Source organism: Fusarium verticillioides, chromosome 5 (assembly GCF_000149555.1).
Source record: "Fusarium verticillioides 7600 chromosome 5, whole genome shotgun sequence".
Taxonomy (NCBI): domain Eukaryota; kingdom Fungi; phylum Ascomycota; class Sordariomycetes; order Hypocreales; family Nectriaceae; genus Fusarium; species Fusarium verticillioides.
In genome coordinates this window covers 3,749,041-3,776,306 of record NC_031679.1, presented here as the reverse complement: position 1 = coordinate 3,776,306, position 27,266 = coordinate 3,749,041, and the positions used below count along the sequence as shown (strand labels likewise).

Below are 27,266 nucleotides of genomic sequence, written 5' to 3'. Positions count from 1 at the left end.
CAGAACGGAAACAGGATCCATTATGATGATTGTGGATGTTGGGATGTGGGGAGGGGGCGACCTCGACTTAGGCTTGCTCAGGCTCACTCTCAGCGGCGCGACTGAAGTGGGAGTAGCCAAGAGCATGGCACCTTTGGACTAACCTAGAGGGGGGGAGGGGGAGGGGAAATGGAGTTGGTATTCAATTGCCTCGGTGGAATGGATAGAAGCTGTGTAACAGTCACTGAACCTCAAGCCTGAGTTATTAGCTCCGGATGATTGGAGCGAGATTTGTGATTCATACACATCAGATGAAACCATGAAATAGCTCAAGCGTATGGACTAACTCAGTCACTGTCAAAGATCAACTATTCTCATACTCAGTCAACTGAAGAATCTTCCCTCACCCTCGCTTACCACCACACACGCTCTAAACGCGCTGAACTAAAAAGACAAAGGGCACCTCAGAGAAGCCACTGACTGGGGGTCGAGTCCACGCTCCAATCAGGACTAACCTTTGCCCTTCACACCTCCCGTCAACTCGAACCTCTCTGGTTTAGGAAAGAATGGGAGTTCACTAGGGAGGAAGGAACGCTTTCCCATCTGGCCGTGTTGTGCCTGCCAAGTGAACCTATTGATGAAGCACTGATTCATTTTAAAGTGTTCACGTGATACAGTTCAGCAACCTTATTCTCCAACTGGCCTATCATGCAAACGCAGAATGCAGATGGCTTCAACAGAATGACATTTTCTAATACAGTCTTTGTTCCAAATTCTGGTTCCCTGATCCAGCTGCAGTTGGCAGGGGATATAACCGCGTGATGTCAGACCCTGGCCTCGCAACTCCACGCCTCTTCCGAGACTCGCCGCGAGATAATTACGCCCTGCTCAAACGAGAGAGATAGCCTGATCGCGAGATTTGAGCAACCATCACCTGCTGAGTGTCACTGCGACTGGGTCTCTAATTACCGACGAGCACTTCAGTTGAGAAGGTCTGTTGTATTACTTCTTCCTATCTGGTATCTCATAATTTAGCCTAAACCTCAATTTCCTCTCGACGGCAATACCATGTAAAACTCCGCTAATATGTGATTTCAATGCTGCAGATGCTCATGTACGCTGGATTTAACAATGCCTCTGAGAGGCCCTGGGTCTTCAAATGTGTCCTCGCTTTCATATAAACCATGCATATTGCTCGCTATTATGCCCTGTGAAACTGTCCCTTAGCAATTCCTACTCAGTCGGTACCCTAGCCACTCTACCAAGCTCTGATGGGTGTGTTGGTAGAGGCACTTCAGTTGTTGGTGCTGTTGATCGAGGTTGCGCCTCGACTACATATGATATACCATCTTCAGACACATACGACGGTGGCCTGGGACCAGCTCGAGTACTAGGTCTTATTTGAGAAAGATCCACGGCCTCGTTGCGCTGCCAGAACAAACGATCTGGGTCAACTCGCTGTAAATTGTTAGCGTCACCCCGTCAAGAGTCACAACCTAGATACATACCACTGTCTCGCGCCATCGCCCATAGGCTGGTGGTAGTGTCTTTGTAGCTTCGCTCTCCATACCGACAGCTTCTTCATCCTGCGCAAGAACAACAGGAATGGGAACAGGAGGTACGGCATATCGAGGCGCACGATATCGAGGAGGTCGATTTGCCCGCTCAGCGGCCTCGCGATTACTTTTAATTATTAGGAGACACAGTCTAATAAGGCCGTGGAAGAAGAAGGCGGCGGCGAACAGGACGACGAGAATGAGCATGATGTTCATTTCGCGAGTGTTGACCTTGTGTGTCATGGAGAGGGAAAGGTCTATTCCTGATCAGTATCGCAGTTACACAGGCGGCACAATTGGGTCGTGACTTACAGACAGTGACGAGAATTATCAGAAACAGACCTGAAGTCAAACACCTCAGGATCTGTGCTCTCATGCGCCTCGATCGAACCCATGGTATACAGCCCAGGAAGAACTTGGGATGTCGCCGATGATTTCTTCGTGACCTGTGGCGATCGCGCTCTCTTTCATGGTATTCCCTCCGTCTTCGATGCCGTCTAATAGTCGATCCACCCAGGATTTCAGAGAGATGCGCTTCCAATGGATCTTGAGGAGGAGTTCGTTGTCGCCGTTGACGTCGCGATCGATGGGAATCTGAAGGTGTAGCCACAGGCTCAGGTCTCGTCGGCGATTGAGGTTCAGCAATGGGTAGAAGCGGCGCGGGAGAAGCTGTGGCATAGCGAACATCGTTGGATTGTGGTGTGGTGTTGTTACGTCCCCATATTCGCATGAACCCTGGTACAGCAAATCTTCGAGAGCCCGCCAGGCGATTTGTATTCGAGTCTTGAGACTTGACGCTCTCGATCTCGGCGGGATGAGCTTGTCCCGTCATTGAAGCACGTTCTCTTCGACTCAACAAACGTGATAGGGGCGCGGGACTCGAACGAGGTTCTTGTATACTGTGCTGAGCTTCGACATCGACATTGACGTCGAGGTTGACGTCGCCTCCATTTGGACTACCACCTCGCTCCATCCTTGATCGATGTATGAGATCAGCCCGAAGCCTCTCCATGTCAGAACGGTTCATGTCCATATTTCGACGGGGGGCACCCGAGGCAGTATATAGATAGATCCGTCACGACTCAGGTAAAAGCGACTAAGGCGGCGCTATCGTGAATTTTCAACAAGTCCACGGGAGAACATAAAAAAAGGAACATACGATAATAAAACTACACGCTCAACATGAAAACTTGTACCATCTCGGACATTATTAGTAGAGAAGGAACAAGATATGCAACAAGTAAATAACAAAAAAGAGTTCAAGAACCTGTCTTGGCTTTTTTTCTGAGACAACACCCGCAAAAAAGGGAACGAAACGAAGACGGCGACAAGAGACAATAAAAAAGAGGGTCAGGTTTCGATAAAGCAGAAAATGGCCCCGGCTTCAGTCATGATCTAATTATGTTAGTGGGCAGATGGCCCGTCGTTTGTCTTGTCGTTTTACACGACGTTCCCTTTTTCGACCCCTTGACTGAACTGAAAGGTTCAAGGACCCATGTTCATAAACCTTAGCTTTACGGGTCCTCCGAAAGGGACAAACCGCGTCAGGGATATTTATGGCCCCCTCTGCAAGGAGGAGCCCAGGTTCAGCTGTAGAAGGATGGCCTGAACATAAACAAACAGGGATTGAGAATGTGATGACAATGTGCCGCTGTTTGCGGCGATGAGTTTTGGTTGGCTCCCATGAAATTAACCTGCTACAGTTGAGAGCTTGCTCTAGCCGTGATGGATTGGACGTCCCGTGCGTGTTGGAAAAACGTGGGAGGTGGAGATCTACAAATTACTACCCAGTCCGAGCTCTATCCAGGGGTAACCAGCTTCAGAGCTAGTCGATATGCGGCTTATCTTTCGAGGTCTGCCGTCGACCTGCAGCTCAGGATGATGCTATCACATATTTTCACAACTATTTTATGTTATGCTTAAATCGTGACGATTATATCATGAACTTGTAAGTTTCAGAGCTTACTTGTCTTGTTGCATCTGAACGTCTCGTATTGAAGCACGCCGCATTTTGCCTGGAGCGCCTCACAGCCAACCAGGGGTATAAACCTGAAACCCAAGTATTCTGGCTATATGCAGCTGCAACCTCACGATAATTGGACAGTGTCTGAGGAAGGGTTACAGACGACTAACTTCATTGGAAGATAACATCTCCCTCAAGTTTTGATCGTGTTTGATGTGGCTTGTTTCTTCAAGGGCTTACTATTAATCGACTATTTGCACATATAGCATAAACATCTACATACGTGCCCCTAGCTCATGTCTCATCTTTTGATACAAGCCATAAACGCCTCCCTCACCCTTCCCAATGTTAACGTAAGAACTTTGTGCATGCTGTAATCCGCTTTTCTAGCCATCTCCAGAACTTCCCCAGATTGAATATTCATGCTCCCTGGCAATATTGGAGAGACTTAGTTACACAAAGCTCCCTGCGTCATCCTAACGGCTACACTATTCAGCCATGGTGAGGGTGAGGGTGATGCCCTTCCCTTGGTACGCCCTCAAAGGTAAGCTTCAATGGCGCAAAGGTTACCAGAATACTGAGCCCTGACACAGGAGCGCGCATCTCGTGATTCAATATGTCAGGGAGCGTACGGGTAGTAGATTAGAATATCGGGTTATTGCCTATCCTCCTCATTTCAACTCGCCAAGTAGCATTGTGCGGTCTGACGATGCAGAAAGTACTGACACTTGTTAGTTCACCGCCTCCAAGATGATCAACAGAATAACTTACGAATAGGCTCCTTGTTTGGCGAGAACTCTGCGCAGTTGACTGTGCCCTTGTGACCGGGCAGCTTGTAAGCGAGCTTGCCTGTCTCGCTTGACCAGACCATGACTGTTCCATCTCCTGATGCTGCTGCAATTCTCTTGCCTTCCGAGTCCCAGCTTGCTCCGAGAAGGTTTTTCTCTATGCCCATCGTTGCACCGTCAAAGGTTCGGATATGTCGTTCTGTTGGTGCAAAAGGTCGGATATCCCATGTTCGAACTGTAGAGTCCATGGCGTATGAGACAAGTGATTGAGAATCTGGCGAAACTCTCAGTGAGGTGATGGTGTCTGAATGGCCCAGCATCGAGTATATCACCGACTTCTTTCGCAAGTCCCATACTCGAATATCGTTGTCGATGCCGCCTGCGTATATCTCGTTACCGGCCTCGGATACAGCAATGGCGGTAATTGGGAACTCGGTCTGGATGTAGTCGACGGCGTTCTTCGATCGGGGGTCCCAGATCCCGATTGTCGAGTCGTCGCTTCCACTGACGAGTATCTCCTCTCCTCGTCTGCTGATGCCCACCGTGTTGATAACTTCTTCGTGCCCAACATATCTGCGGATTCGTGTGCCTGACGTCAAATCCCAGCTCGCAAGATGCATGTCAGCCGATGCACTATATAGAATTTCCGAGTCGCGTGACCATTGCAAGTCCAGAATGGCACCGCGGTGACCATTTAATATTCCGTAGTTTTCGCAATCGCCATAGGTTCTCCAAAGCACTACCAAAGTCAGTTCGTTGTCGCCCAGGATGTATTGTTCTTTACTCACTTAGAGATCTATCCATCCCACCAGAAGCAATGAGATTGCCTGTAGGATCGAACTTTGCTGCAAAGATCTCGCCCGAGTGTCCTGACAGTTCCATAACAGGAGCTTGAAGCCCGCTTGTTCTGGGCGCCTGCCTCAGTTAGTCCAACGACTTCAACAATTAAACGCTCTCCAACATACAGATTGTACCAGCGCATTGCTTGACGCGTTCAGACGCGCAAGAGCGCCTGTAGAAGAGTTGACATTTTGTCGCTTCACGAGCGACTGAGAAGAGCTGGGATCTCCATCGGCAGGACGTTTTTCGGCGGACATGGCGAAGTCGAAAGGGTATCAAGAGAAAGAATGGTTATATGCGACGCTTATTATACAGATGCGCCAAGTTTTGGCGAGTTCTGGAGCTGTCAAGTGAGCTTGGAGCTTCCTGTTGCTTCACTTTTTGACGACGGTGGTGGGCTTCATGCAAAGTAAATCGAGCTCCTGCTGATTGGTGGCCGGGCCGAAGATTGTTCCTGAGGTCGGCGTTTCAACCCTCCGTGCACCGACATTCCAGAGCGGTGTTGGCGCTACTGCTTCACCTCTCTGGTAGAAGCTACATCGACATAGCTCTGTTTGCGTATGATATTGGAAGTTTCTTCCATTTCCACGATACTTTCAATCTGCACTAACGTCCTGTCGATTTTAGAGCTTGGTCGCTGCTCTTGTATTCTTCCACAACCCTTCCTTTACAGCTGCAATAATGGCGGCCAACAAAGCGTCCCGCGTGGGCGAGGAGTAAGTCCATCATGATAACTGTCCAGTCCCCAAATTATTGTCAAATACTAACCTGGTTCTAGAATCTGGAAGTAAGCCATGTCCGCTTGATCCCCCAACGGAGCGCCTCTCTAACAGAGCAACAGAACTCGAATCGACAAGGTCAACGCTGAGCTCGTCACCTTAACCTACGGAACTATCGTCGCACAACTATGCAAGGATTACGAGAGCGACTATGCCGAGGTGAACAAGCAACTCGACAAGATGGGTTACAATATTGGTCTGCGAATTATTGAAGACTACCTCGCCAAATCCAACACCATGAAGCGATGCGCCAACTTCCGCGAGACGGCAGAAATGATCTCCAGGGTAGGGAGGCCTAATGCGCGGCGTTAGACAATAACTAACGAGACAACCAGGTTGGATTCAAGATATTCCTCAACATTACTCCCCAAGTGATGAATTGGACAAGCGAAAATGACCAGTTCTCGCTGGTATTTGAAGAGAACCCGTTGGCCGACTTTGTCGAGCTTCCCGATGATGGCCGAGCGCAAGATCAACTTTGGTACTCCAACATTCTGTGTGGCGTGCTACGAGGAGCTCTGGAGATGGTGCAAATGCAAGTTGAAGCTCACTTCGTCAGTGACGTGTTGCGGGGCAACGACAGCACGGAAATGAGGGTATCGCTAATCAGATACATCGACGATGAACTCCCCCCAGAGGATGACTAAGAGACGCAAAAGGGGGAGCTATGAATGTGATTATTTGATGACGATTTAGCAATTGCAGGACACAGATGGATGGATGGATGGATGGCTATGAGAAATTCTAGATTTTCAGGGGGAGATGCCCCTAAATGATTGTTGACGGCATCGACGGTGAGATTGTGCCGATCAGGACGATTGGCATGGAAGCAAACTTACAAACTTCGTTTTAGCAATCTTGCGAGATTTGGCTTGGGATCACGGCACGTGTAGATACCCATGGAAGACAGCTGTCAGCCACGTGCCAGGCTGGGAGTGCCGGCTGACTGAGCTCACGCCATAGTGATAGAGCCAGAATATTAAGATGAAACATTTTGCATTCGTTTTACTAGGTAATGACAATTGGTATATTGCGAGCTGAAGTTTGTTTTATTAGAGCAACTGCTGTAATAAATGAAAGCGAGAGCACCATAACAGACATATCTTCCTCTCATTTAGTATACGGAGTAGAGGCATCATGGATATTGGGTTTAATCTCTCTGGGCTTCCACAAACCTACATGATGAGTTAACCAGCAAACGACACAAACTCAATGTCGATGATTCATAAACGTGATTTTGATTGTATCTCAGCCCCGCCGGATAATGAAGAGCTGAAGCTCCATCCCACAAGGCATAAGGGGCAGATTTAGTAGATTGATAACGTCAAATCCCCGCGAAACGGTGGACGATCAAATGGCAGTCAAACGGGATTTGTCAGTGGAGGTACCTCAAGGAGACAAGAAAAATTAGGGCCTCGTTAATAAGTGATGAAAAGATTCAGGCAAATCTAGGTAAATTTGAGCAAGTCTTTAGCCCAGTTAATTTTAGCACCCTGGCTGATCTTTCGACGTTTTCTTGCTCCCTGGGGCACAGGCTCAGACCATAATGGCGGGAATATATGTGCCTGAGGCAAAGACGCTACCGTTTTGTCTCCGATATCATGCCTGAGGTCTCAAGACCGGCGACATTTTAAGTGTCGGTCTAGAAAGTACGCACCTTGGTATGAAATTTACGTACCAGAATGTAACGCGACAAACTCAGCGCGCCAATGGCAAGGAAGACCGTCTAGCCCCAGGGCGCGTCCTTCAGATCAAGGGTCCATTGTGTGGGGTGACGCGACCTATGATCATTCGGGTCCGCTAACGTGCAAACCTTGGTTGAGAGCCCCTGAAGAGCATCCACTACAGCTGCGGTCTAGGCCGCTGAGCGTCGCTGAGATGCGCTGAGCTTACTGAGCCTCACAGGGCACGTTGGCAGCCCTGTGCTTAACCCCGGTTAGAAGCCAGCCTCCCTTCTGTACATGTTCCATGTGCATCAAACTGGTCTCGGTAGTTTGTGGCCAAGGCGAATGTCTTTGAAGAGGATCACGGAGAACAATGAGGGACTAAAACAGTCAATTCCGACAGAATCTCGAGGGTTTTCAACGTCTCGCAATTGACTTCAGGGTTCACGTTGGATTCGCTTGTATGCGTCCATTCGTTCTTAAGATCGACCGTCCCGATTTCTTTTAGCTGCAAGGAGTCAAGGCATCCCAATTTGGTGGATCTGTCTCCAAGTCCCAGGAAAACCTAAGCTTTTGACAGACGGCCAGCCTTGTAATTTGTGTTTTACCGTTTTGGAGCAAGGTCTGTAAATTGCATGCATCTAACCATCGGAGGTGCATCACTGACTGTTGGTACCAATTCTGATATGCAGAGAGGGCTACATCACAGTCTTGGAGGGGAATGTCTAATAAAAATAAATAAACGTTTCACATGATTGAGTGGCCGTTGTTCACAGACTCTATCAATTGATAAACTTCCAGGGAGCGATTCGCAGGGAAGAAGGACGAAGAAAAGTTTGACCGTCCTCCTCCTTTTCCTTCACTCACTCACTGACTGGAGAGATTCCCACCGCCCAAATCAAGGACCGACCACGTTTTTCACCCACAACCTCTGTCTTGCTCCCTTTTACTCGCCCTCACACCTTTCTTTTCCTCCTCCATCAAACAAAGCACCTCATTTCTACTCGGCCGCTGTGCCATCTGCTTTTAGTAGCCTCAAACGGCGAGCATCCGTCGCGTTTGATAATTGCAGCAAGAGTTTGACGTACGTTGATCAACCTGCTTGCATCTACCTACCTTATACTGGGTCTCTCCCCGTCCTCCACTGTTCCCGTCCGTCTGGCGTTTGGATCGCCTCCGTTTGCTGTCGGTACTTGGATAGAAGGGCACTCAGCATATAATTTGGAGGTACCCGCTTGTCCTTGGAGGCGTTCCGTTGAATTCTCCAAGGTACTTGGTCTCTGCCCGAGCTGCCCGCAGAACCACAAGTACCCTCCCACCCCTGGCGAATGCCCAACCCCAGGCACTCGTTTTTTTACACTTAGCAACTGAGGCAGCGTCCATCACCTCAGGAAAGCACAAGCCCAGCGCCCACTTTCCACTCCCAGTTACCTCGACACTCCGCCAAATCCAACCTACACCAAACCAACCACACCATATTCATCCTCCATACTTCTTATCTCCAACTCATCACCGCGACATCGACTATCGGTCGACTATCGCATCGCGTACTATCGCACTGCAGTGTACGCTACGCTTTTATCACTTTTGATTTCCTGCGATATTCCTTTCCGCCGATTGCCGACGCCTGACACGATCCCCCAATTCCCTCTACTCGGGCTCGCCTCCCATTCTCGTCTCTTGGTCTCGTGGTTCTCGCGATCCTCGCCCCCCGCCCGACCGCGCGCCTGGCAACTTGGACCGCGTCCACGTCTCCTTCGCTGGTGATCCCCTCGCTCGCGACCTTTGGCTTCACTGCCCGTCACGTCCACGTTGGGACGCTATCCAGCGCTGCTCCGCCTGGTGGCACGCCCCCGTGGCTACACGAGCCCCCGACTGCTGTCGTCGCTGCAGCAGAGCCTATAGGCCTCTCTCTGTCTTCTCTCCGGTTACTTCTCAACTGTCATGGCCATGAATCCAAACGTCAACATGGCCAACATGAACCCCATGGGTGGTCCTGTCGGAGGTGCCCCCATGCCCATGATGAACAACGGCGCCGTCAACCCCCAGGCCGCTGCGGCTGCTGCCGCCGCGTCTCGCCAACAGGCAAATGATAACCAGCGCAGCATTCTTAACACCTACATTTACGAATACTTTATCCGCATGGGAATGTACGATTGCGCCCGATCTCTCCTTTCCAGCGATCAACAGGTCAATGTCCTCAGTAAAGATGGCGCGAACCGTCGTCGCGACGAGAACGGAAATGTCATCAACGGTATTGGCGACGACGCTATGGATACCGATTCGAAGGACGACATCGACTCCAAACTCCCTGAAGACTTGCCGCCACCAAAGCTTCCCATGCCTGCTTCCGATACCTCTTTTCTCTACGAGTGGTTCTCCGTCTTCTGGGACATTTACTACGCGCAGCGCGCCAAGAGCGGAAACAACACCATTAACCAATATGTTCAACATACTCAGGTAAGCCATCTTTTTTTTCTTTCTGTCATGCTGCCACCCAGGGCACTCCAGTCCGGCATCTCACCCACTCAATGGATGATGGTGTCAGATTGACTACCATGCTCCTAACATTTGGTAACCACTTTGGCTGGTGACCAATGCTGACCCTCGGTGGCAATGTAGCAGCAATCCCGGCTAAAGCAGAATCAACAGCAGGAACTTCTGCGACAGATGAGACCAGACATGGCTACGCAGCAATATCAGATGATGCGCAACATGCAGAACGGCGGCATGATGAACATGAAGCAGGGCAACCTTGCCCGCGCCGCCATGGCTAACAACCAAAATAAGTGAGCACTTATTTCTCATCGTTCTACAAGCCCCTCGCCTAACAGTGATATCCAGCCCTCAAATGATGCTACAGCAGGCCAAGCAGAACCAGATGCAGCGAGATCCCTCGGGCATGGATGGCCAAAACAGACCTTCTTCACCCGCGTCTGGGGAGAACGCTCCCTCGCCTTCCAAGCGACAGCGTATCGATGGCGCACCGTTCAACCCTAACCAGCCCGGCATGATGCCCAATGGCCGCCCCGGTCAAGGCATGCCAGGCCAGCAGATGCCCGGAGGAGCCAACACTGCCGCCGCTCAACAAACGTTACTTGCCAATGGCATCAACCCTCACTCGTTACATCCTCAGCAGCTGCAGAACTTCGCCGCCGCCCCGCCCGCCGCTCAGCAAAAGTCGATCGCGACCTACTCGCAGAACCTGCAGCAACACCATGGTACTCAGATGGGAGGCAAGCAGATGGGGCCCAATGCCGTTCCTCAAGGCCAAGGATCCCCAATGATGGCCCAGGGTCCCGATGGAACTGCTCTCAATGCGTTCTACAACCCTGGCGAGATGGGAGGCCCAGGCGGCATCCGGGCGGGACCTGGAGGTCCCCAAAACGGAGGGGGAAGCAACCATGCCCTCCAAGACTATCAAATGCAGCTAATGCTTCTAGAGCAGCAGAACAAGAAGCGACTCATGATGGCCCGCCAAGAGCAAGATACCGTCGGCGGCAATGGCATGCCCCGAGAAGGCCAACCCGGACAACCAGGTGGTCCTCCTGGACCCAACGGCCAGTTCCCGGACACATCGCCCCAGGCCATGCGACCAGGTGCCTCGCCCAACCCTGCTGAGCAAATGAAGCGCGGCACACCCCAGATGAACAACTCTGGCATTCCTTCACCGGTCCCCGAGGGTGGTCAATCCCGTGGCTCTCCCAACCCGGCGGCCATGAACTTCATGGGCAACCAGATGGATCCCAACATGGCACCTCACTTCTTCAAGCAGCAGATGGATGGTAACATGGGAGGCCAACCTCCGATGAACGGCGGCATGCGACCCCCTAGCTCTCACCCTGGTGCACCTTTCAATGGACAGATGAACCAGCAACAGATGATGGCCGCCGCGCGACAACAGCAGCAAGGCCAGCCAGGCCAAGGGCCTCAAGGAAATCCCCAGCAGTGGCAAGGACCCAACGGACAGATGGTGCCTCAGCAGATGCAGCAGCAAAGTCCTCAGATCCAGGGAACTCCCCAGCAACGATCGATGCCTCCTCCCCAAGCACCACCCGCTGGCGCAAATGGAGCCAACAGCAGGACGACAGCATCCCCTCAACAAGCAGCAGCTGCACCACCAACTCCTAGCCAAACTAACAAGGGCCGCACCCAAGAAGAAGAAGGGCGAGACCGCCAAGGGACAAGGTATGTCTTGTTGTTGAACTATACTCTGTAGGTACTAACAAGTTCAAAGCGCGCTGGCTGCCAATAAGGAAGGCGAACCAGAACCTCAACAATGCTGGTGCAACTCCTTCAAACGACAACAACGAGTCACAGGATACTCCAGCTCCTGCGACACCCATTCAAAACGCCAATGCTGCCAACTTCAATAAGAATGGGCAAGCTGGCAACACCGGTCAGAATGGTCAGCCAACGACTGGCCCAGCTGCTAATGCTCCCGCAGCTGCAACAACCGCTCCTCCTCCTCAGCCACCAGCTCCTCAGCACGACCCTAATCAAATGATGGGGATGGATAACAGCTTTGGCCCATTGGTACGTACAATCTCCTTGGTGGTGAAACCGGATACTGACTCTGCTTGTAGTTTGATGGCGGCGGCATGGAGTTGGCCAACCCCCTTAACTCGGGTGACGTGCTCAATGACTTTGACTTTGATTCGTTCCTGCACGACCAAGATGGTGATAACTCAGCCTTCAATTTTACGGAAGCATTCCCCATGGGAGATGAGATAGGAGCAGATTAATGACTTGCGAGAAGGTTTGGGTTGGCTGGCATTACACACACACGATCTTGGGTCAGACTTAATCAGGCATCATTTGTCACGGCGTTCTGAGTGGAAACTATATCATGGTCATTCGGCGATCTGGTCCTGGAGGTGAAATTCCCTCATGTGGTGGCTTCAGGGGAAAAGAGCACTTTTTTTGTTTTTTGTTTATGTTACCGACGCTTCCGCCGTGTTTGACTGAAACAGGTTCGACACTACTGACATGGTTCTTTGGAAACTTCACATCGTCCGACTTGGTCTCTTTCCTCTCCTGTCTTTTTGTTGTTGTTGATTTTTTTGTTACCACGCTTCGTCATTTTACTCGCGGACCTGGGGTACATGGGTGGAAAAGGAAAATCCTGGAAGAGTTTCAGGAGATTTTTGTTTAAGGATGGAGGAATGAAAGGAGGGGGGGCGGTGATATCCCATCTGTGTAAAGTGTCGAAGTTTATTCATCCGGTGTATCCTTAAAGCTCACGGCGAAAAATTACATACCACGCTTATTGTTGCCGTTGTTTTTTTGTTTGTTTAAGACAGACGTCGCCACATCCTTTTTCCTTGTTTCCCTTTATGGTGGTTTGGTTATCTGCGGTTAACTACCTCTTTTTTTTTTTTTTTTTTTTTATCTTATGAGTTGACATGGTGTCATTTGTCAAAGATCAACATACTATCATAGTTACTGTCTCTCTGGTGGTGCAATAAAACGTCCCTTTGTCTTGTTCGACATTTGAGAAATGTGATGTGGCTTGTGGCTTGTGTTTAGGCTTGGCTGTTGCTGGGTGGATGATTATGTGATGGCTTCAGGGGTGAGCGAACTTGTGACTTCAAGTTGAAGTACAAAAGCTGGTCTTGAGCCATTGTCAATTTGCCTGAGTTAATTGATCATTTGGGATGGATCAATATCTTGATGTTTCTTGCCTTCGCCTGGGCGGGTTGTGAGAAGTGTTTCGAGTCTACATCTCGAATATCTTGTCGTGGAGGATGTCACTTTTCATGGATTGGCTGACAGAACATATAGACAGCACGGCGTCACGATCATTCGTAGTATGGAGGCATCACTTCTGTTTTATTGATAGCTATGCCGAACATTTCCGAACATCTTTTCGAGCCCCATATGCCGCCCTCCCGTTGCTATTACTGAACAGCTTTGCTAATATCTTCCCTTTTCGTGGGCCACCGAAAGAAACCCCATGTTTTGAAGAGGACTTGACAATTCCCACCAAAGTTAACTCCGTTCCTTGTACCTAAGCATCTCCGTTTCCACGAACTCGTTTGTCTGATTGCTACTCATCGGGGACAAGAATACTGAACCACTCAATAGCTGTGCTGCAGCTCTTGCTGATCGATCACTTGTACTCTGGTCTTAGTTCTCGCGAAGACGCTTGCTGGGCCGTCCCTCATCATCAGGAACAACAACGACATGGCGCTTGGCCGTGTTCAGAGTCCCAAGAAGGCTTTTGGCAATCTTGACAGCAGCGTCAGCGTGCTCCTGACCTTTTTTGAAAAGCTGTTGGGCCAGCACAGCGTGGCGATGAATTTCATCTGCCTTCCCCTGCGCTTGCCGAATGCGTTGCTCTGAATCCTTCTAGGGTTTAATAGCGTCTTGCTGCATCTCAACTTGGAACTTGGCAAGGCGTTGCTCAAAGTCGCTTCGGATACTGGCTAATTCTTCGTCGTAGTCACGTAGGGTATTGTGGGCACTGGTAGGTACTGGCTGAAAGGTACGAGCGGTGTCGACAGCCACTTGAATACTGTCCTTCTGATCTTTCATCTCCGAGTTGCCGTCATGAGTTAGAGTGAAAGCTGCGGAGGAATACTGGCTCTGTGAAGGGCGCTCGACTTGTCCCCGAGGACGTGGATTCTTCCCCATGATTAGTTCCATCTCTCTCTCGGTGTCTTGCAGACGGGGGTAAAAAGGTTCATAGAGGTCAACTTGAAGACCCCAGTGACGACCGACTTCCTCACAGACAATTCTGAGAGACTCAGATGGCGGAAAGATTGCATGTAAGACAAAGAAATAAGGATAGTAGAGTCGAGGTACCCCTCTATTAGGGCCACTTGACTGTCCTTTTATATGTTTATACGCAGGGTGTCTGCTCGCAGAGGGGGCATCGTGGATCCATCTGCCTGATATGAGATACTTATGGATCTCCTGGATGGCTTGTGCTGACATGACCTTCTTGGCTTCCTCGAAAGATGACAAGACACTATCGACCTGAGAAGAGCGCCAGTCTCGATCTCCCTTGGAGATTTCGTAAGAGAAATAATGTTGATCGAGGTTGGATTCATCACTGTCCGCTCGATGGGGATCATTCTTCTCCATGTTGATGGCAACGCGATAATCGTCGCGAGGGGAAGAAGCTGAAGTAGTTTCAGATGCTGCAGAGAAAGGAGAGGAGTGTGGTTTACAAGTGAAAGCGCAAAGACGAGGAGTGAAAGGGCGGCAATAAAGAGCCTGGATGTTTGTCTTCCTTCTGGCCTTTTAAAGAGGAGGGAAAAAAGCACGAAATAGGTAAAGAAGAGGGAGAAGACGATTTGAGTTCGCGCCTACCATACCCGACGCGCAGGAGAAGGTGCAATGCATGTGCGCCTGCCGAGTTGACACTGATTGCCAGTGCGTGCTGAGAACTTAATAGTCGAGATGGTAAATTGGCAACACTTTCCAGCATTTCTGGCAGCATAATAATTTAAAATTCATACCGTAATAACATTAATATGTCTTCATGTGAGTATATACTTGCATGTAAAGTTCTACTGCATTACTCGCTTGAGTACACAGACGAATGGCATGTGCAGACTTATCTATAAGTAACACATCATCACGATCACTCAGACAAGATGGGTATTGTATCTCAATTTTAAGAATTAAAACATAACTCATATATCATTAGTTTCTCCATAAGAAGCTCTTCTACCTCTGAATTCATAGTTCGTCTCGTCTCATTCGCTTTCAGCCCCGATCCACGGGAGGCAAGAAAACACCGAACCTTGATAAGGCGTCGAAATAAACTTAGCAATAAGTCCCTTAAGCTTAGGCTAAACTTACCTAAGTATCTTTATCACTTAGGGTTAAGGTCCTGAGTTTTCTTTCCTCCCCTAGCCCATATTACCTTCCTGCGCCTCTACTCAACAGCTCTGCTGACGTCTCATCCGTCTAAAGGCCCTTGCTTCAGCCAAGTGTGCCATACTATTGATCCAGAAATCTCCCCGACCGTCTTCAGTGACTCAGGTTTCGCGAGCTCTTTTGTTGACTCGTTGATCGAGGGCAGCAATACCAGCACCCTCTGGGTTGGTGTTGAACTCATCGATAGGTTCGCTCAGGAGGCTCAAGGACCTATCCAATTGCTGCTGGCCAAGGCCTAGATGACCTTGGGCCTGTAAGGCGGCGGTGAGCGAGCGGGTGCTGTTTTCTTGAGACTTCAGGAGTTGGTGCTTGAGCTGCTTACTCTTCTCTTCGTATTTATTGACAAGCACCTCTAACTCACGGCATCGTTGCCGCGTATCACGAAGTGCACGTTGGGCCTCCATCTTCTGTTCCTGCGCCTGCTCATATCGCTGTTTGTACCCGAGGTTGTTCATCTGGAAGTCTTTATCTTTGAGTTCCTGTTCCTTCTTCTTCAGCTTGCGCTCGAGGTCTGTGATACGTTGTTCTTTCTCAAGGAACTTGTTATTGAGGTCTTCCACGTAGGGGCTTATACCGCTGGGTGTGTTTGGGACTGGCCTGGCACTATTGATGGAGGTGCTTGGGGCGCTGGGCGAGACATTTATATTGTCCTGGGTGTTCTGGAAGCCTGACTCCTGTACCTCGGGCCTGGGAGAAGGCCTGGACGCAAGGGGCGTAGTGAGAGATGGGCCAGGGTCAGATCTTCCCACTATCTTCGATCTAATGGGGTGATTGCCGACCAGGAGTCGAAGTTCTCGATCGGAGTCTTGGAGACGAGGGAAGAAAGGAATACCTGGGGTAGCCTTCATACCCCAGTGTCTTGACACCGTCTCATACAAGTTCCGCACTGCTTCGTGAATATCCGGGTCGTCGCGGTCTTGAGGAAAGATTGCCTGGATTGCGAGGAACTCAGGGTAGTAAAGAGTTGGCACGCGTCCATTGTAACTACTTTTCCCCATGAAGCGTCTGTAGGCAGGATGAGCGCTGGCACGCTCAGCAGAGTGAATCCATTCCCCCCTCACTAGGTAGTCGAAAATTTCGGCGATGGCTTTCCGATGCATGACCTTTCTTGCCTGCTCGTACACATCCCGGACTTTCTTTTTCTGATCTGCGCGTTGAACAGGATCCTCGCAACGGTGCTCTTCATCAGGAAATGTATATGGGAGGATGTATTCATCCTCTGCCGCAAAACTGCGAGACGCCATGATATCAACCAAGTCTCAGAGAAAAGATCCTAAAGAGCAGGTAATATTAGTATTAGTTTAGAAAGAAGCAAGAGAAAAAAGGTAACATACTTATCACTGCTTGTAGATAGCAACCAAGATGCAGCACCACTCTCGTGCAATCCCTCTGCCTAAAGAAAAAGAGGGCCTCACAAGTAGCAAAAAAGGCTCCGAGAAAGAGAAAGGAAGCAATAGCTAAGTATTAAGCTTGCGATATGTATTGATAGAAGATGTCTTTGTTGATCACCGTGAGTGCCTGCACTGTTTGCTGGTGATATGCTGAAGGCTAGCAGAAGCAAATGCCTACTATTTGGAAAGAATTAGTGCTATAGTAAACCGGACTTAAAATAGGCCCGGAATAGAACTTTAAAAGACTTCTCTACCTCTAGCAAGTTAATAAATCATATATATGGCCCTTGTCTACTTCTTGACTGACTGGGACGCCTGTAACCAGGGACCAAAGATACTGGGACGACATTATAATTAATAGGGGAAGGAATGTAGCATCTCTGGATTATTAAGAGTAATTATAAACAAAACTCATATATTAATGCTTTTCTCTAAGACGCCTCGCCTGGGACTTGACTTGACAGTCATTCTGTGTCCCACGCAGTAGTTTCTAATATTCATTCGCTGATCATCCTTATCACCAATGAAACCTTTTCTCTATGCCTCTACCTCAATTTGTTCTCTGGCAACTTAGTTCTGTCGAGGCCGCTTGGATCCCTCGCCATGTGCACTTTCAGCAGCCGGACGCTTGGTCGCCGCGCTCGACCCTTCGAGTCGAGAAGAGCTTTGTCTAGCCATGGTGTTGATGCACTGCTGCATCATCACGCTTCGGTTGTTGCGTTGCGTCTCAAGCTGTGAAATTTGCATTGAGATTTGTTGATGTTGTGTGATGAATGTTTGCATCTGGCCCAGCTGGTTTTGGAGCCCCTTAGCGTGTTGTCGCGATTCAACAAGTTTATGGCTTATTTCTTGTAATTGCGCCTGTGCATCTTGAAGCTGGTCTATTCTTTGCTCAAGTCGATTTTGCAATGCCTGCTTGCTGCGCTCAGTGTTTCGCCGATTCTGTATCTCCTCCTGGAGTTCTTGTTCGAGTTCCTAGTTTCTTTGCTTAGCGAGTCTCAGCTTATCTCTCATTCTTTGAAAATCTATAGTGCGTTGTTGTTTGACCTCGTCCTCGTCCTGGATTTCTGCGGAGAGCTTGGCGGCAGCTTCCAGGTGGACGCTCAACTCTTTGTGTTTGCCCTCTTTGCGTTTGTTGAATTGTCTCTCACTTGGGACACAGGCTCCTCGGATGTTTCCCAAGATCAGTTGACGCTCCCTCTCGGGGTCTGCAAGACGAGGATAAAAAGTTACGTCCGGAGTGATGTCCATGAGCCAATGTCTCGACAGCTCCTGATACATGCGTTCAATAGCACTGCCAGTTTCCCTGCCATTCATGACAAATACGGCCTGAATAACAAAAAAATGAGGATAGAAGAGTGATTTGAGGCCGTTTCCATCAGTGCCGGCGAACCTCTTGTAGACCGGGTGCTGGCCCACATTGGTGCAATGCTGAATCCATTTACCACTCTCAAGATACTTGTGTAACTCTCTTACCCCATCTATCGACATGATGCCTTTTGCCTCTTCAAAAGAAGCAAGGACACGGTCGACCTGGGCTCGCCGCCAAGCAATATCGCCGCCATGCTGGGTGATCTGCTGCTCAAACTGGGCGGCAGTAAGGACATAGGTAGCACCAGTAGGCTCCATAGTATCTGATCAGGTGGATTCAAGAACCTTAGAAGCAATATATATTAGTATTAAGCCTATAAAAAGGAAAAAAGTAAACGCAGCTTACTGGTTGAAGATATTGGGCCGCGAACCCACTGCGATTAAGCCTGATGCTCTTTGCCTTTGCTCTTGGATGGCTACGCCGTTGGGGATAAAAGAAATATGATAATGAAGAGAGTAGAAGAGATGTTTCAATTGAATATGTGATGTGTGGATGTAGGAGATAGTTAAAGAAGAAGCCCTTGCTTGGTTTATGTTGCCTGCATATGGTATGCTGGATCGCATTGAAGGTGAATCACTGACATTTAGGAAAGCTTAGTGTAAAAGCCTTGCCGTTATCGGAAGCGCAGCCACCACTGAAATAGTTCACTGACAGATCTCAGAGAATAGGAAGTTGCAGGAGTTGAGGGTGTCTTCTTGTTGTTAAGCCTGAGAACTGTTAGGATAGTGGCTGCTGGTGTACTGAACATCCAGTTGGCATAAGATCACCGTGTAAGAAGCAAAGTCCTTATGAAAAAGCATCTGATCAAGGTATTCAAGGTGTATATATATGTACATATGTCAGTGGTAGTGTATTGCCCTCAGCTGAATGTGATAACTTCCTAACTATGTACTTTAGAATACATGCTTATACAACAACGATATATGCATATCTATCTAAAGTCAAGGAATTGTAAAAGAGTATTTGATCAGATGTATTCAAGATATATATATGTATATGCGTGCGGTGGTAGTGTATTACCCCCCACTGAATGTGATAACTCCCCAACCATGGATGCTGGAACACTTGCTTATATAAAGACGATAGATTCAGATCATAGCTAAGGAAACTTTAAAGGAGTATCTGATCCGATGGAATTCAAGGTATATATGTATGTACGTATGTGCGGCGGCAGTGTATGAACCCAATATGATAACTCCCTAACCATGCATTTCGGAACTCTTGCTTATATAACAATGATATATTTAGATCTGTCTACAGCCAAGTCCTACTCATGCTGAGTCTCTTATAACTACTCACCCTCGGTTCTCCATACTCCCTCGCCGTACTCAACCCCTCAGACGTATCCTTTCCAGGCGAATTGTCCTGGAAGAAATAATGGTTCGCACTCGGCGCATATGCGACCTTCCACGGAACAACAAGATGTCTCTTCTCAGGACCTCCACCACAACTACCATGGAACGAATTACTTGGCGGACTGTTGATCGCCAGGGAGAATAAGTTCTGCGGTTCGGTGAAGTCTGTCACTAGGCCGGAGCGCATGATGAAGTATCCAAGACAGAATAAATTGATGGCGAAGACGAGAACGAGAACGACGTAAAAGATATTCTGCCATGATTGGGTGTGTCCAGATGTGTATTCTTGTGTGATGAGGGATGCGTTGAAGAGTTGGGGGAAACCAGGTGCTGGGATGAGGTTTTCGGGGTACGCGTCTGGGTCCTGATCCCAGTAGTGACGGAAAGGCGTGTCGATGGCGCTGATCATTATGAGAGAGCTGGAATACACGGCGAGAGCTTCAGCAAGTGAAGGATAAGAAGTTGGCATCTTTGGTTCGTGAAGGGAAAGTTGAGTAAGGATTCGAGCGTTGGAAGCATTGTTGTTAACAGAGCCACCATTAAGATCCATAGACAAACGCCATTGATCAGCGAGCCACTGCACACTGTTAGTCTTGTTCATATAATGGACGATGTGAAACTTACCTTCCAGTCCAGAGAGGGGGCAGACCAGCCTTGATCTGAAGGGAATGATCGCCGATAAGCGTTCTCGTCGGCGCCATCTTCACAATGAGCTTTCATGCTGGCACCGGCGATACCGGAGATATTGAACTCGGTAGAACAGTTGGGAGATACCCATGATCGAAGTTGGCAGACCGTGTAGTTTTTGCTCTCGGGTGATTTGCCGAGGGTGTAGATGGCGTCGGCTGCATAGACGGTTGCGTTGGTGAGAAGGTTAAAGTCAAAGGGGTACTGCACAAATTAGACATGGTCTTGAGGTTTAGGTGATAGACTTACCATTTGGAAGACAGGAGGTCGACGCTCATATTTAGGTCCCCATCTGAAGATATCATCCACATCAGTCCGGTTGAGATAATAATCCTTGTTCTTGCCATCAAGCGGCTGAGGAACCTCGCCCGTCCAACCAGACCATCCTGTCTTTTGGCCAGGGATATCAGTGTTATTGACCTTGGCGTTAGGCCACGTCGTGTAAACAAGGGGCGCAAGTTCCTCCTTATCCATATCGACACATAGAACATTGACAGATGGTGAGACAACGCCAGCTCGAACAGTGTACTCTCCCACTCCAGCGAGATCATCAGGTTGAAGAATTCCGTTGACTTTGAGTTTAGAAGCACCGTAGACGCCTGGATGAGGAAGGGCAAGAGTGACATTATTGATAATACGCCCCGTTTCTTCAAAATGCGCTTCAACATCGCCGTGCTCAGTCTCGATCCAGGAGGAGTACAGCGTAGTGTTATCGTGGAGTAGCGTCGTTCCACCAGGTCGTTTCTTCAAATCCGATGAGATTTCGGTTCCGTTTTGGTTGAGATTCGTCCACATGTTCATGTAGTTCAGTAAATTCCTGTAAGATTGTCCTGAGAACTGAACATTCATGCACGACTCGGCGGCGTGAATATCTTCTGTAATGTTGAAAAGATACGGACAGTCCTCACGCACATAAGCTGCATTAGCATACGACGCACGCACATATCCAATAAGCTCCTTATGCTCCCAACTCCCAGACTTCAACTTCGGTGAGACCATCGCGTCAGAGGCAGTAGTGTAGAACGCAGCTGCAATCGTAGCAGTAAGCGACAGCATCCCCAGAAGCGTCAACGACGACGAAGGCAGTGTTTCAAAGTGAGTGATGAGAGATCCAGGCTGAATGACCCAGTTCCTCATCGTCATCTCAGCAAGTGACATGCCATGCGCTTTTCGAATAAACGCTCTGCGGGTGAGGACTTGGCCTAGACATGAGACAAAGACCGTGACGAAGGACATTTCGATGGTCTTTGCTAGTAGTGCTGCGAGGGTCGTTGCTGTTGATGGTGAGAGGGATGCGCCAGAGGCGATTTTGTGGCCCCATCGGGGTTGGAGGATGGCTGTGACGAGCCAGATTCCACTGCCGACTGTTGAGTAGATTGACAGAACATAAATAGTAATTGAGAGCCAACTTGATCTTGGCTGGTGAATATCTCGTGTTGTTGAACAACCCTTTGGAGGTTCCGCTACTCAAGTAAGTCTCATACCCTCAACAAAGTGATTCGAAACTTACCAAACTTTTTATAAAAAATTTCATCGTCAAACTCATCATCCATCGCATCCCCCCTCGGTTCCACAATCTTAGGAAGCTTTCCTCCCTCACTAATCTTGACCTCCCGCTCCATGGTCTTAGGCATATCGCTCTTCTTCTCATCACCACCGCGCGGCATAGACGGGGCCCAAATCTCAGAGTACGGCTCAGGTGTGCCTTGAGAATCAGCGACTCTGGGACTAGAAGAAGAACTCCCCGCTGGGTGGCTGCCGAGCAGGTTACGAAAGGAATGCGGTGTCTCGGGAGGACTGCTCATTTTTGCTTCCGGCGAGGGCTGGTTGTGAAGATCAGCCATTTCGTGGGGCATTAGATGATGATAGCCGCTGCCAGAGATGCCGAATATGTTTATACCGGAGGGCTTGCGGGCGTGTATGTCCTCTGGCTCTGCCATTGCGAGCAAGACAGGTTCCCTTTTTCTTTTTGTGTTTTTTTTATTATTATGTTTATGGAAGGGGAATGCAAAACTGGAACTGGAGATGCTGGGATGAGGGACCCATGCTAAATCCTGTCAGATTGTGATGCGTGTTGTTGGGTTGGGTGCAATTCCTTCGGCAGGGATCGCTGGGCGAAGGGTGGCGCAAGGGGTATAGAGAGAAGGGATGCAAGACACAAAGAAAGACCAAGTTTTAGATCGGCAGACACTGATGATCTTGGATTGCGGATGTGTTTGTGCGCGGTTGGGCCTCATACACCGACAACTTTGCCTAGCCCTCTACAGTGAAGAAGAGCAAGTCAAGCTCGTCGAGGGAAATAAGAATTGCCAAGACTGTTGGTTATGAAGGATTGCTGAGAAGATGATGCAGACCCAATTTACTATACAAGGATATATAGCTTAGCTGCAGTAAGGCTGAGCTTTGTTCAGGTTTAAAAGGGAGGCTGACTGAAGTCTGAGTGGACAAGTTACGATCGATCGCAAGGCTCGGTCACAGCAAGTCTGAGTCTGTCTCTTCTGTAAATATAGCCTACTTATTGTTTCGTCTGTATCTGTCATTGTGTTACCATCCCCTCAAAATGTCCCAGATGAATGCAATGCAATGCGAATCATGCCTGCAGATCTTATCTTAGCTCGGCATTATCAGCCACGTCAAGGAACGGAACGGGCATGCTTCACATCTCAACGTCGTTATATCATTATGAAGAGTTCAATTGATAAGTTAATCATCGTCCATTCGCAAACAGATCAGTTCATCCTTTTCTCCCCCGGACAACGACAGTAGGGCTGTGTAACTGTCTGCACCTCGCCTCTGATTCCCTAGATTGTGGATCTGACGTTGCTGACAGTCTCCACTGATGGTCCTTTTTTATTACATCCTAAATCTCAATCGACAAAAATGCTTGTGTAAATGTAGGAGTGCATGGTTGTTGAATGCTGTCAGCATGCCAAGGCTTCGCGTCGTGTGCTACCAAGATGAACTGATGATCCGTTGATGATGCTACAGCATAATTTCGGAGACTTTATTACGGCTATTGTATGTTTGCGAACAGCTGAGAGTGAGAAGTCGCGGGAGCTAGGGAGCTATTTTGAGATACTTGCACCCCCGGTCTTGTTAGTGTTGTCCACTATCGTGGCTTAGATGATGATCAAGGACGCTTTCGAGGATAAATACCAGTAAGCTCGAGCTGACGGGATTGGCTTCTAAAGTTCTTCCTTTGCGATGAAGAAGCAGTATCCGATTGAGGTGATCACTAATTAATAATTGATCTCTATCATGCTTCTGCTCAAGCTTGGCAAGAAATGTGTCTGGTGTGGTTGCAGGTTGGTTGTAAGCAGAGCTGCATATGACAACTTTGCGGTCTCACCAGGAACTTTGACGACCTTTTGCAATGACTAGATAAGATACAAATTCGTAAGAATGGTTCTCTTGAGAAATTTTCTCCACAGCCTGTATATCAGAGTCGTCGTCGTCGTCGTCGTCGTCGTTTCAGCCTTACATCTTAAAGAGGTAAGCGTAGATTCAAGCTTAACTCAACACGCGACATTTGACCACCACATCCAAACACATTCCCAGGACCAAATCCATCTTTTCGCTAGCATAACCTATCCAAACAATTCAATCCTTATCAGAAAAACGTAGTAGCAGTTCTTCTCTTCCCCCCATCCCCCTTGATAAACCGAATCTTCTCACTCGCATCCCCCACAAGCGTAGCATCCTTCGCACTATCATCAACATCCAGCACCTTGGTACTACACTTCTTCCCAACATCAACCTCCTCGTCATCCTTCCCAAAGGGGATCGGCCGGATCACCTTGAGGTTGATGTCGCTGTCGTCTTCGCCCTCGCCCAGCCCGGTGTGGAAGATGCGGATGCCGGCTACTACCACGGCGTTCCAGGGGTCTTTCTCGGCTTCGGAGCTGGAGCTGCTGGAGGAGGTGGTGGATTCGTTGTCCGAGTCGCTGTCGGAAGAGATGGTGCCCGTGTAGTTGTCGACGTGGATCCAGAGTTCGCGGTCTGCGAGGGTGGGGAGCGTGCCGACGCTTTCGACGTCGGTTTCGGGTTCGCTCTCGATGTCTTGCTCTTCCTCCTCTTCTTCGGCGTCGACTTCAGCTCCCTTTTCGTCGGCCTTGGGCTCAGTTGCTTCGGCTTCCTTGGCATCATCCTTCTCATTAGAGTCATCGTCTGCGGTGGACTCGGGAGTCATGGGCTCTTCGGGCTTGGACTCGGCCTTCTCCTCACCAGCCTCAACCTTTTCTTCCTTCACATCCTCAGCCTCTTCCTCCTTCACTTTCTTCGCAGCTTCTTCTGCCTCAAGCATAGCCTTAGCCTCAGCTTCAGCTGCCTTGTTCGCCGCCTTCTCAGCCTTGATAGCAGCTCTCTCAGCCTTACGAACCTCCTGTCTCGCCTTCTTAGCAGCCTTTTTAAGGGCAAGCTTCTCCTTCCTCTTCAGTCGCTTATGCTCATCCCGCTCGAATTGCCGTGTAGCAAGATAGTGAGCCTCTTCGCGCTCCTTGAGAAGCTTTGCCCTGATCTTGTCTCTCTTCTTCTGCTTGATCTTGGCCTCGTGCTCTTTACGGGCGGCCTTTTCTTCGGGAGTCTCGACGAAACGGCCCTTGCAGTGGCCGAGATCGTAAGCGAGACCAATGCGGAGAAGCTTCTCGCGACGAGACTTGGCGTTGTCTTTGATGACCTTTTCAATGGGCAAGATATCTTGGTTGCGAGTGGCGTTGATCTTGACGCGGACTTCGTAGTCGCCAGCCTCTAGTTCGAGTTCAACGTTGACGGAGCGCGTCATGCGGTATGGTGTCTGGCTTCGCACGACGTAGTCAGAGTGACCAGCCTTGTGAAGACGGAAACCCAGTTCAAACATGTACTGGCCCTCAAGACCTCTGAAGTAACGATCATCAAGCTGAGCGAGCACAAGAACAACAGGACCAGGCTTGGAGAGGGTGAAGGAGAAGTGCGTGTCGTGGTAGTCTAGTGCCCACGGGACAGACATTGTAGTCCAGAGCTGACTGACACGCCAGTCGTCGGTGAAGAGACGGGTTCTCTCAAAGGCCTGATACTTTCTAAGTAGGTCTTCATACGAGATCCAGAAATCTCCATCGTCGCCGAAGCGATGGTCGAGCTTTTGGAGCCACTCGGCAGTCCACTCCTTTGAGCCGTCGCCTGTCCTTTATCAGCATTTGTTCATTATGGTACGATTGGGACGACTTACTCCACGGACCGGTCCATTCACCCTTGCCCCAAGGGTTCTTTAGCTTGAGGAGTCGCTTGCCATCGATCTCGACAGCTTTCTGAATGGAGTAGGCGTGGAGTTCAACAATGCCCTTGCGCTCACCCCAGCCACGGCCCCAGATGCCAGTGTTACAGCCAAAAAGGAACTCTTGGTTGACTTTGAGTAACTCTTCCCTCCAGAAGTACTCCTACACACTCGTTAATACTGTGATACGCATTGCCATTGTGAAACATACCTTGTCAAGGATATCAGTGGTCAGAAGCTCTGAGGTGACACCACCAGTAAGATCCTCAATACCCTCGCCTCCGAAACCGCCCTCAATCGCACCGTAATCTCCGTGAGCCTTGGCGTAACACTTCTCAAGAAGAGGCAGCCAAGTCTCCTGAGGATGCTGACACTGCGCAAAGTACAACGCACTGCTGTTGGACTGGAAGATGCGACGGTACGCTTCATCCGGATCAACGCGCTCAATGTCGTCAAAGAGGATCCTGTCAAAGTACCCCTCATCATAGTCCGGCTTGATGAGATACAGCTAAAGGTTTGTCAGTTCTGTATGACGGCACACAAACAGGCGAGAAACTTACGAAATCGTCAACAATCTCGGAAATCCAAGCTCCGTCCCGATAAAACACAAACCCATAAACACCAACATCCTGATCATGCGCAACACAGAGTCGTTCAATCAAACCAGGTTTCTCACTAAGCGTACACAGCGCCGCCATGAGCCAGCAATCACCATCTCGTCCCTGTCTAACATCATTCGCAGTAGGACCATCGATGTAAAAACAAGGCTTCTCAAAGATATCGCCAACGCGCTTCACACTCTGCGGACGAAGATCCTCACCAGGCTGGTAGTTCTCAACATTGGAGAGAGAGTGCAGACAGTCGTTGCGGTAGAGCTTGAGATCGACTTCAATGTCAAAGTGAGGATCACGATACTTCTTGTTGATGCGACGGCACTCCTTGACGATCTTTTCGACTTTGGCGCGGCATGTTGCTGCGGCGTCTTCGTAGGATGCTTGGGTTGTTGTGGTGGTTACTTGGTTGCCTCTTTTGGCGGCGAGATCAGTGTAAGTGTTTGAGGGAATGACAGTAGTTGCTGTTCAGTTAGCATATGCTTGATATGACAGTGAGGGGAATGGGTACCTTTGCCTGGATTCTTGGTAGTGAATTGCTTCCAAAACTTGTCAATCGCTTGCTGAGGCGTGACTTTTGATCTGTCGCCGAGATCAGCGACACCAGACGCAATCTCGGCAAACGATGGGCTTGCGGAGGAAGAACTAGAGGAAGAAGATGAAGGCATCTTGCTTGAATATTCAAACCAACAACAATCATAAAGACAATTCCTCATTAACAGAGTAAAAGAGAATGAAGAAGAGGAGAGGAAGAGAGGAGACTTGCTGACCTTTTATCCTCATGCACGCCCAGAAACCACAGCGCTTAACGACATCTCAGCTGTAAGCGGCCAACTCATCAAAACAACCCCTAACGGTAGATGCAACACTCGTCCATGCAGTAAGAAAAGAGAAGAAAGAAAGATGTAACCAGAACGGGCGTCGCTCTACCCGCCCGTCTCTGTAGCTGTAGCTGTGTCCAACGACGATAGAGCTTGGCCCCCAAAAGTCCCATTTTCACGGGCCGTGTTACCCCTGTAGCGTGCCCGCATGTCAGCCCACCTAGGCTTGTAGGGCTGGGGAAAGAGGGGAAAAGAGACAGATGAGTGGTTGTTGTTTGAGGATCCCTGTATTTTGCGGCTGGATGCATGGATGGGGCGTTGA

At 49.3% G+C, this 27,266-nt stretch overlaps 9 protein-coding genes across 18 annotated transcripts; 2 read left to right on the top strand and 7 right to left on the bottom strand.

Annotated features, from left to right (window-relative positions):
- Positions 1–933: 933 nt before the first annotated feature.
- FVEG_09276 (hypothetical protein) lies at positions 934–3,036 on the bottom strand. Its single transcript, XM_018898266.1, has 3 exons — positions 1,848–3,036; positions 1,488–1,792; positions 934–1,437 (listed from the first exon to the last, which is right to left on the bottom strand). Exons 1-3 carry the CDS (start codon positions 2,566–2,568, stop codon positions 1,213–1,215), a joined length of 1,251 nt encoding a protein of 416 aa, XP_018756115.1. The 5' UTR covers positions 2,569–3,036; the 3' UTR covers positions 934–1,212.
- Positions 3,037–3,701: 665 nt separating this feature from the next.
- Positions 3,702–5,510, bottom strand: FVEG_09275 (hypothetical protein). The gene is made up of 4 exons (XM_018898265.1): positions 5,252–5,510; positions 5,075–5,201; positions 4,270–5,025; positions 3,702–4,219 (listed from the first exon to the last, which is right to left on the bottom strand). The coding sequence occupies exons 1-4, from the start codon at positions 5,381–5,383 to the stop codon at positions 4,170–4,172; spliced, it is 1,065 nt and encodes a 354-aa protein (XP_018756114.1). The 5' UTR covers positions 5,384–5,510; the 3' UTR covers positions 3,702–4,169.
- Positions 5,511–5,580: 70 nt separating this feature from the next.
- Positions 5,581–6,944, top strand: FVEG_09274 (hypothetical protein). Its single transcript, XM_018898264.1, has 4 exons — positions 5,581–5,842; positions 5,905–5,913; positions 5,968–6,190; positions 6,241–6,944. The coding sequence occupies exons 1-4, from the start codon at positions 5,808–5,810 to the stop codon at positions 6,550–6,552; spliced, it is 579 nt and encodes a 192-aa protein (XP_018756113.1). The 5' UTR covers positions 5,581–5,807; the 3' UTR covers positions 6,553–6,944.
- A 1,513-nt stretch (positions 6,945–8,457) lies between these two features.
- On the top strand, positions 8,458–13,616 carry FVEG_09273 (hypothetical protein). Of its 10 annotated transcripts, none has more exons than XM_018898261.1 (6): positions 8,458–10,029; positions 10,225–10,358; positions 10,414–11,757; positions 11,807–11,968; positions 12,017–12,105; positions 12,156–13,616. In XM_018898261.1, exons 1-4 carry the CDS (start codon positions 9,514–9,516, stop codon positions 11,943–11,945), a joined length of 2,133 nt encoding a protein of 710 aa, XP_018756110.1. In that variant the 5' UTR covers positions 8,458–9,513; the 3' UTR covers positions 11,946–11,968; positions 12,017–12,105; positions 12,156–13,616. The 10 variants fall into 10 exon arrangements, with proteins under 10 accessions (XP_018756110.1, XP_018756104.1, XP_018756109.1 ...); XM_018898255.1 differs by having other exon boundaries at positions 10,192–10,358; XM_018898259.1 differs by having other exon boundaries at positions 8,529–10,029; positions 10,222–10,358.
- Positions 13,617–13,698: 82 nt separating this feature from the next.
- On the bottom strand, positions 13,699–14,658 carry FVEG_09272 (hypothetical protein; the record flags this gene model as incomplete). Its single annotated transcript, XM_018898253.1, has 2 exons — positions 13,699–13,920; positions 13,954–14,658. 2 exons carry the CDS (start codon positions 14,656–14,658, stop codon positions 13,699–13,701), a joined length of 927 nt encoding a protein of 308 aa, XP_018756102.1.
- Positions 14,659–15,560: 902 nt separating this feature from the next.
- FVEG_09271 (hypothetical protein) lies at positions 15,561–16,703 on the bottom strand (the record flags this gene model as incomplete). The annotated part of the gene is made up of 1 exon (XM_018898252.1): positions 15,561–16,703. One exon carries the CDS (start codon positions 16,701–16,703, stop codon positions 15,561–15,563), a length of 1,143 nt encoding a protein of 380 aa, XP_018756101.1.
- Positions 16,704–17,420: 717 nt separating this feature from the next.
- FVEG_09270 (hypothetical protein) lies at positions 17,421–18,479 on the bottom strand (the record flags this gene model as incomplete). Its single annotated transcript, XM_018898251.1, has 2 exons — positions 17,421–17,825; positions 17,898–18,479. 2 exons carry the CDS (start codon positions 18,477–18,479, stop codon positions 17,421–17,423), a joined length of 987 nt encoding a protein of 328 aa, XP_018756100.1.
- Positions 18,480–19,337: 858 nt separating this feature from the next.
- Positions 19,338–22,585, bottom strand: FVEG_09269 (hypothetical protein). The gene is made up of 4 exons (XM_018898250.1): positions 21,775–22,585; positions 20,514–21,727; positions 20,202–20,468; positions 19,338–20,154 (listed from the first exon to the last, which is right to left on the bottom strand). The coding sequence occupies exons 1-4, from the start codon at positions 22,202–22,204 to the stop codon at positions 19,477–19,479; spliced, it is 2,589 nt and encodes an 862-aa protein (XP_018756099.1). The 5' UTR covers positions 22,205–22,585; the 3' UTR covers positions 19,338–19,476.
- Positions 22,586–23,540: 955 nt separating this feature from the next.
- Positions 23,541–26,990, bottom strand: FVEG_09268 (hypothetical protein). Its single transcript, XM_018898249.1, has 5 exons — positions 26,635–26,990; positions 26,073–26,587; positions 25,724–26,020; positions 25,468–25,675; positions 23,541–25,418 (listed from the first exon to the last, which is right to left on the bottom strand). The coding sequence occupies exons 1-5, from the start codon at positions 26,837–26,839 to the stop codon at positions 23,875–23,877; spliced, it is 2,769 nt and encodes a 922-aa protein (XP_018756098.1). The 5' UTR covers positions 26,840–26,990; the 3' UTR covers positions 23,541–23,874.
- Between the last annotated feature and the right edge of the window lie 276 nt (positions 26,991–27,266).

Coding starts and splice junctions, on each gene's coding strand:
- FVEG_09276 (XM_018898266.1), bottom strand. CDS start 2,568: ATGGACATGAACCGTTCTGACATGGAGAGGCTTCGGGCTGATCTCATA. Junction 1,793..1,847: donor GATAATTCTCGTCACTGTCT/GTAAGTCACGAC, acceptor GATCAGGAATAG/ACCTTTCCCTCTCCATGACA. Junction 1,438..1,487: donor GGCGATGGCGCGAGACAGTG/GTATGTATCTAG, acceptor AACAATTTACAG/CGAGTTGACCCAGATCGTTT.
- FVEG_09269 (XM_018898250.1), bottom strand. CDS start 22,204: ATGGCAGAGCCAGAGGACATACACGCCCGCAAGCCCTCCGGTATAAAC. Junction 21,728..21,774: donor AATTTTTTATAAAAAGTTTG/GTAAGTTTCGAA, acceptor TTACTTGAGTAG/CGGAACCTCCAAAGGGTTGT. Junction 20,469..20,513: donor GACCTCCTGTCTTCCAAATG/GTAAGTCTATCA, acceptor TAATTTGTGCAG/TACCCCTTTGACTTTAACCT.
- FVEG_09273 (XM_018898255.1), top strand. CDS start 9,514: ATGGCCATGAATCCAAACGTCAACATGGCCAACATGAACCCCATGGGT. Junction 10,030..10,191: donor AATATGTTCAACATACTCAG/GTAAGCCATCTT, acceptor GTGGCAATGTAG/CAGCAATCCCGGCTAAAGCA. Junction 10,359..10,413: donor ATGGCTAACAACCAAAATAA/GTGAGCACTTAT, acceptor AGTGATATCCAG/CCCTCAAATGATGCTACAGC.
- FVEG_09274 (XM_018898264.1), top strand. CDS start 5,808: ATGGCGGCCAACAAAGCGTCCCGCGTGGGCGAGGA. Junction 6,191..6,240: donor CGGCAGAAATGATCTCCAGG/GTAGGGAGGCCT, acceptor CGAGACAACCAG/GTTGGATTCAAGATATTCCT.
- FVEG_09268 (XM_018898249.1), bottom strand. CDS start 26,839: ATGAGGAATTGTCTTTATGATTGTTGTTGGTTTGAATATTCAAGCAAG. Junction 26,021..26,072: donor CCGAGATTGTTGACGATTTC/GTAAGTTTCTCG, acceptor ACAAACCTTTAG/CTGTATCTCATCAAGCCGGA. Junction 25,419..25,467: donor TGAATGGACCGGTCCGTGGA/GTAAGTCGTCCC, acceptor GATAAAGGACAG/GCGACGGCTCAAAGGAGTGG.
- FVEG_09275 (XM_018898265.1), bottom strand. CDS start 5,383: ATGTCCGCCGAAAAACGTCCTGCCGATGGAGATCCCAGCTCTTCTCAG. Junction 5,026..5,074: donor TGGGATGGATAGATCTCTAA/GTGAGTAAAGAA, acceptor TGACTTTGGTAG/TGCTTTGGAGAACCTATGGC. Junction 4,220..4,269: donor GCCAAACAAGGAGCCTATTC/GTAAGTTATTCT, acceptor AACAAGTGTCAG/TACTTTCTGCATCGTCAGAC.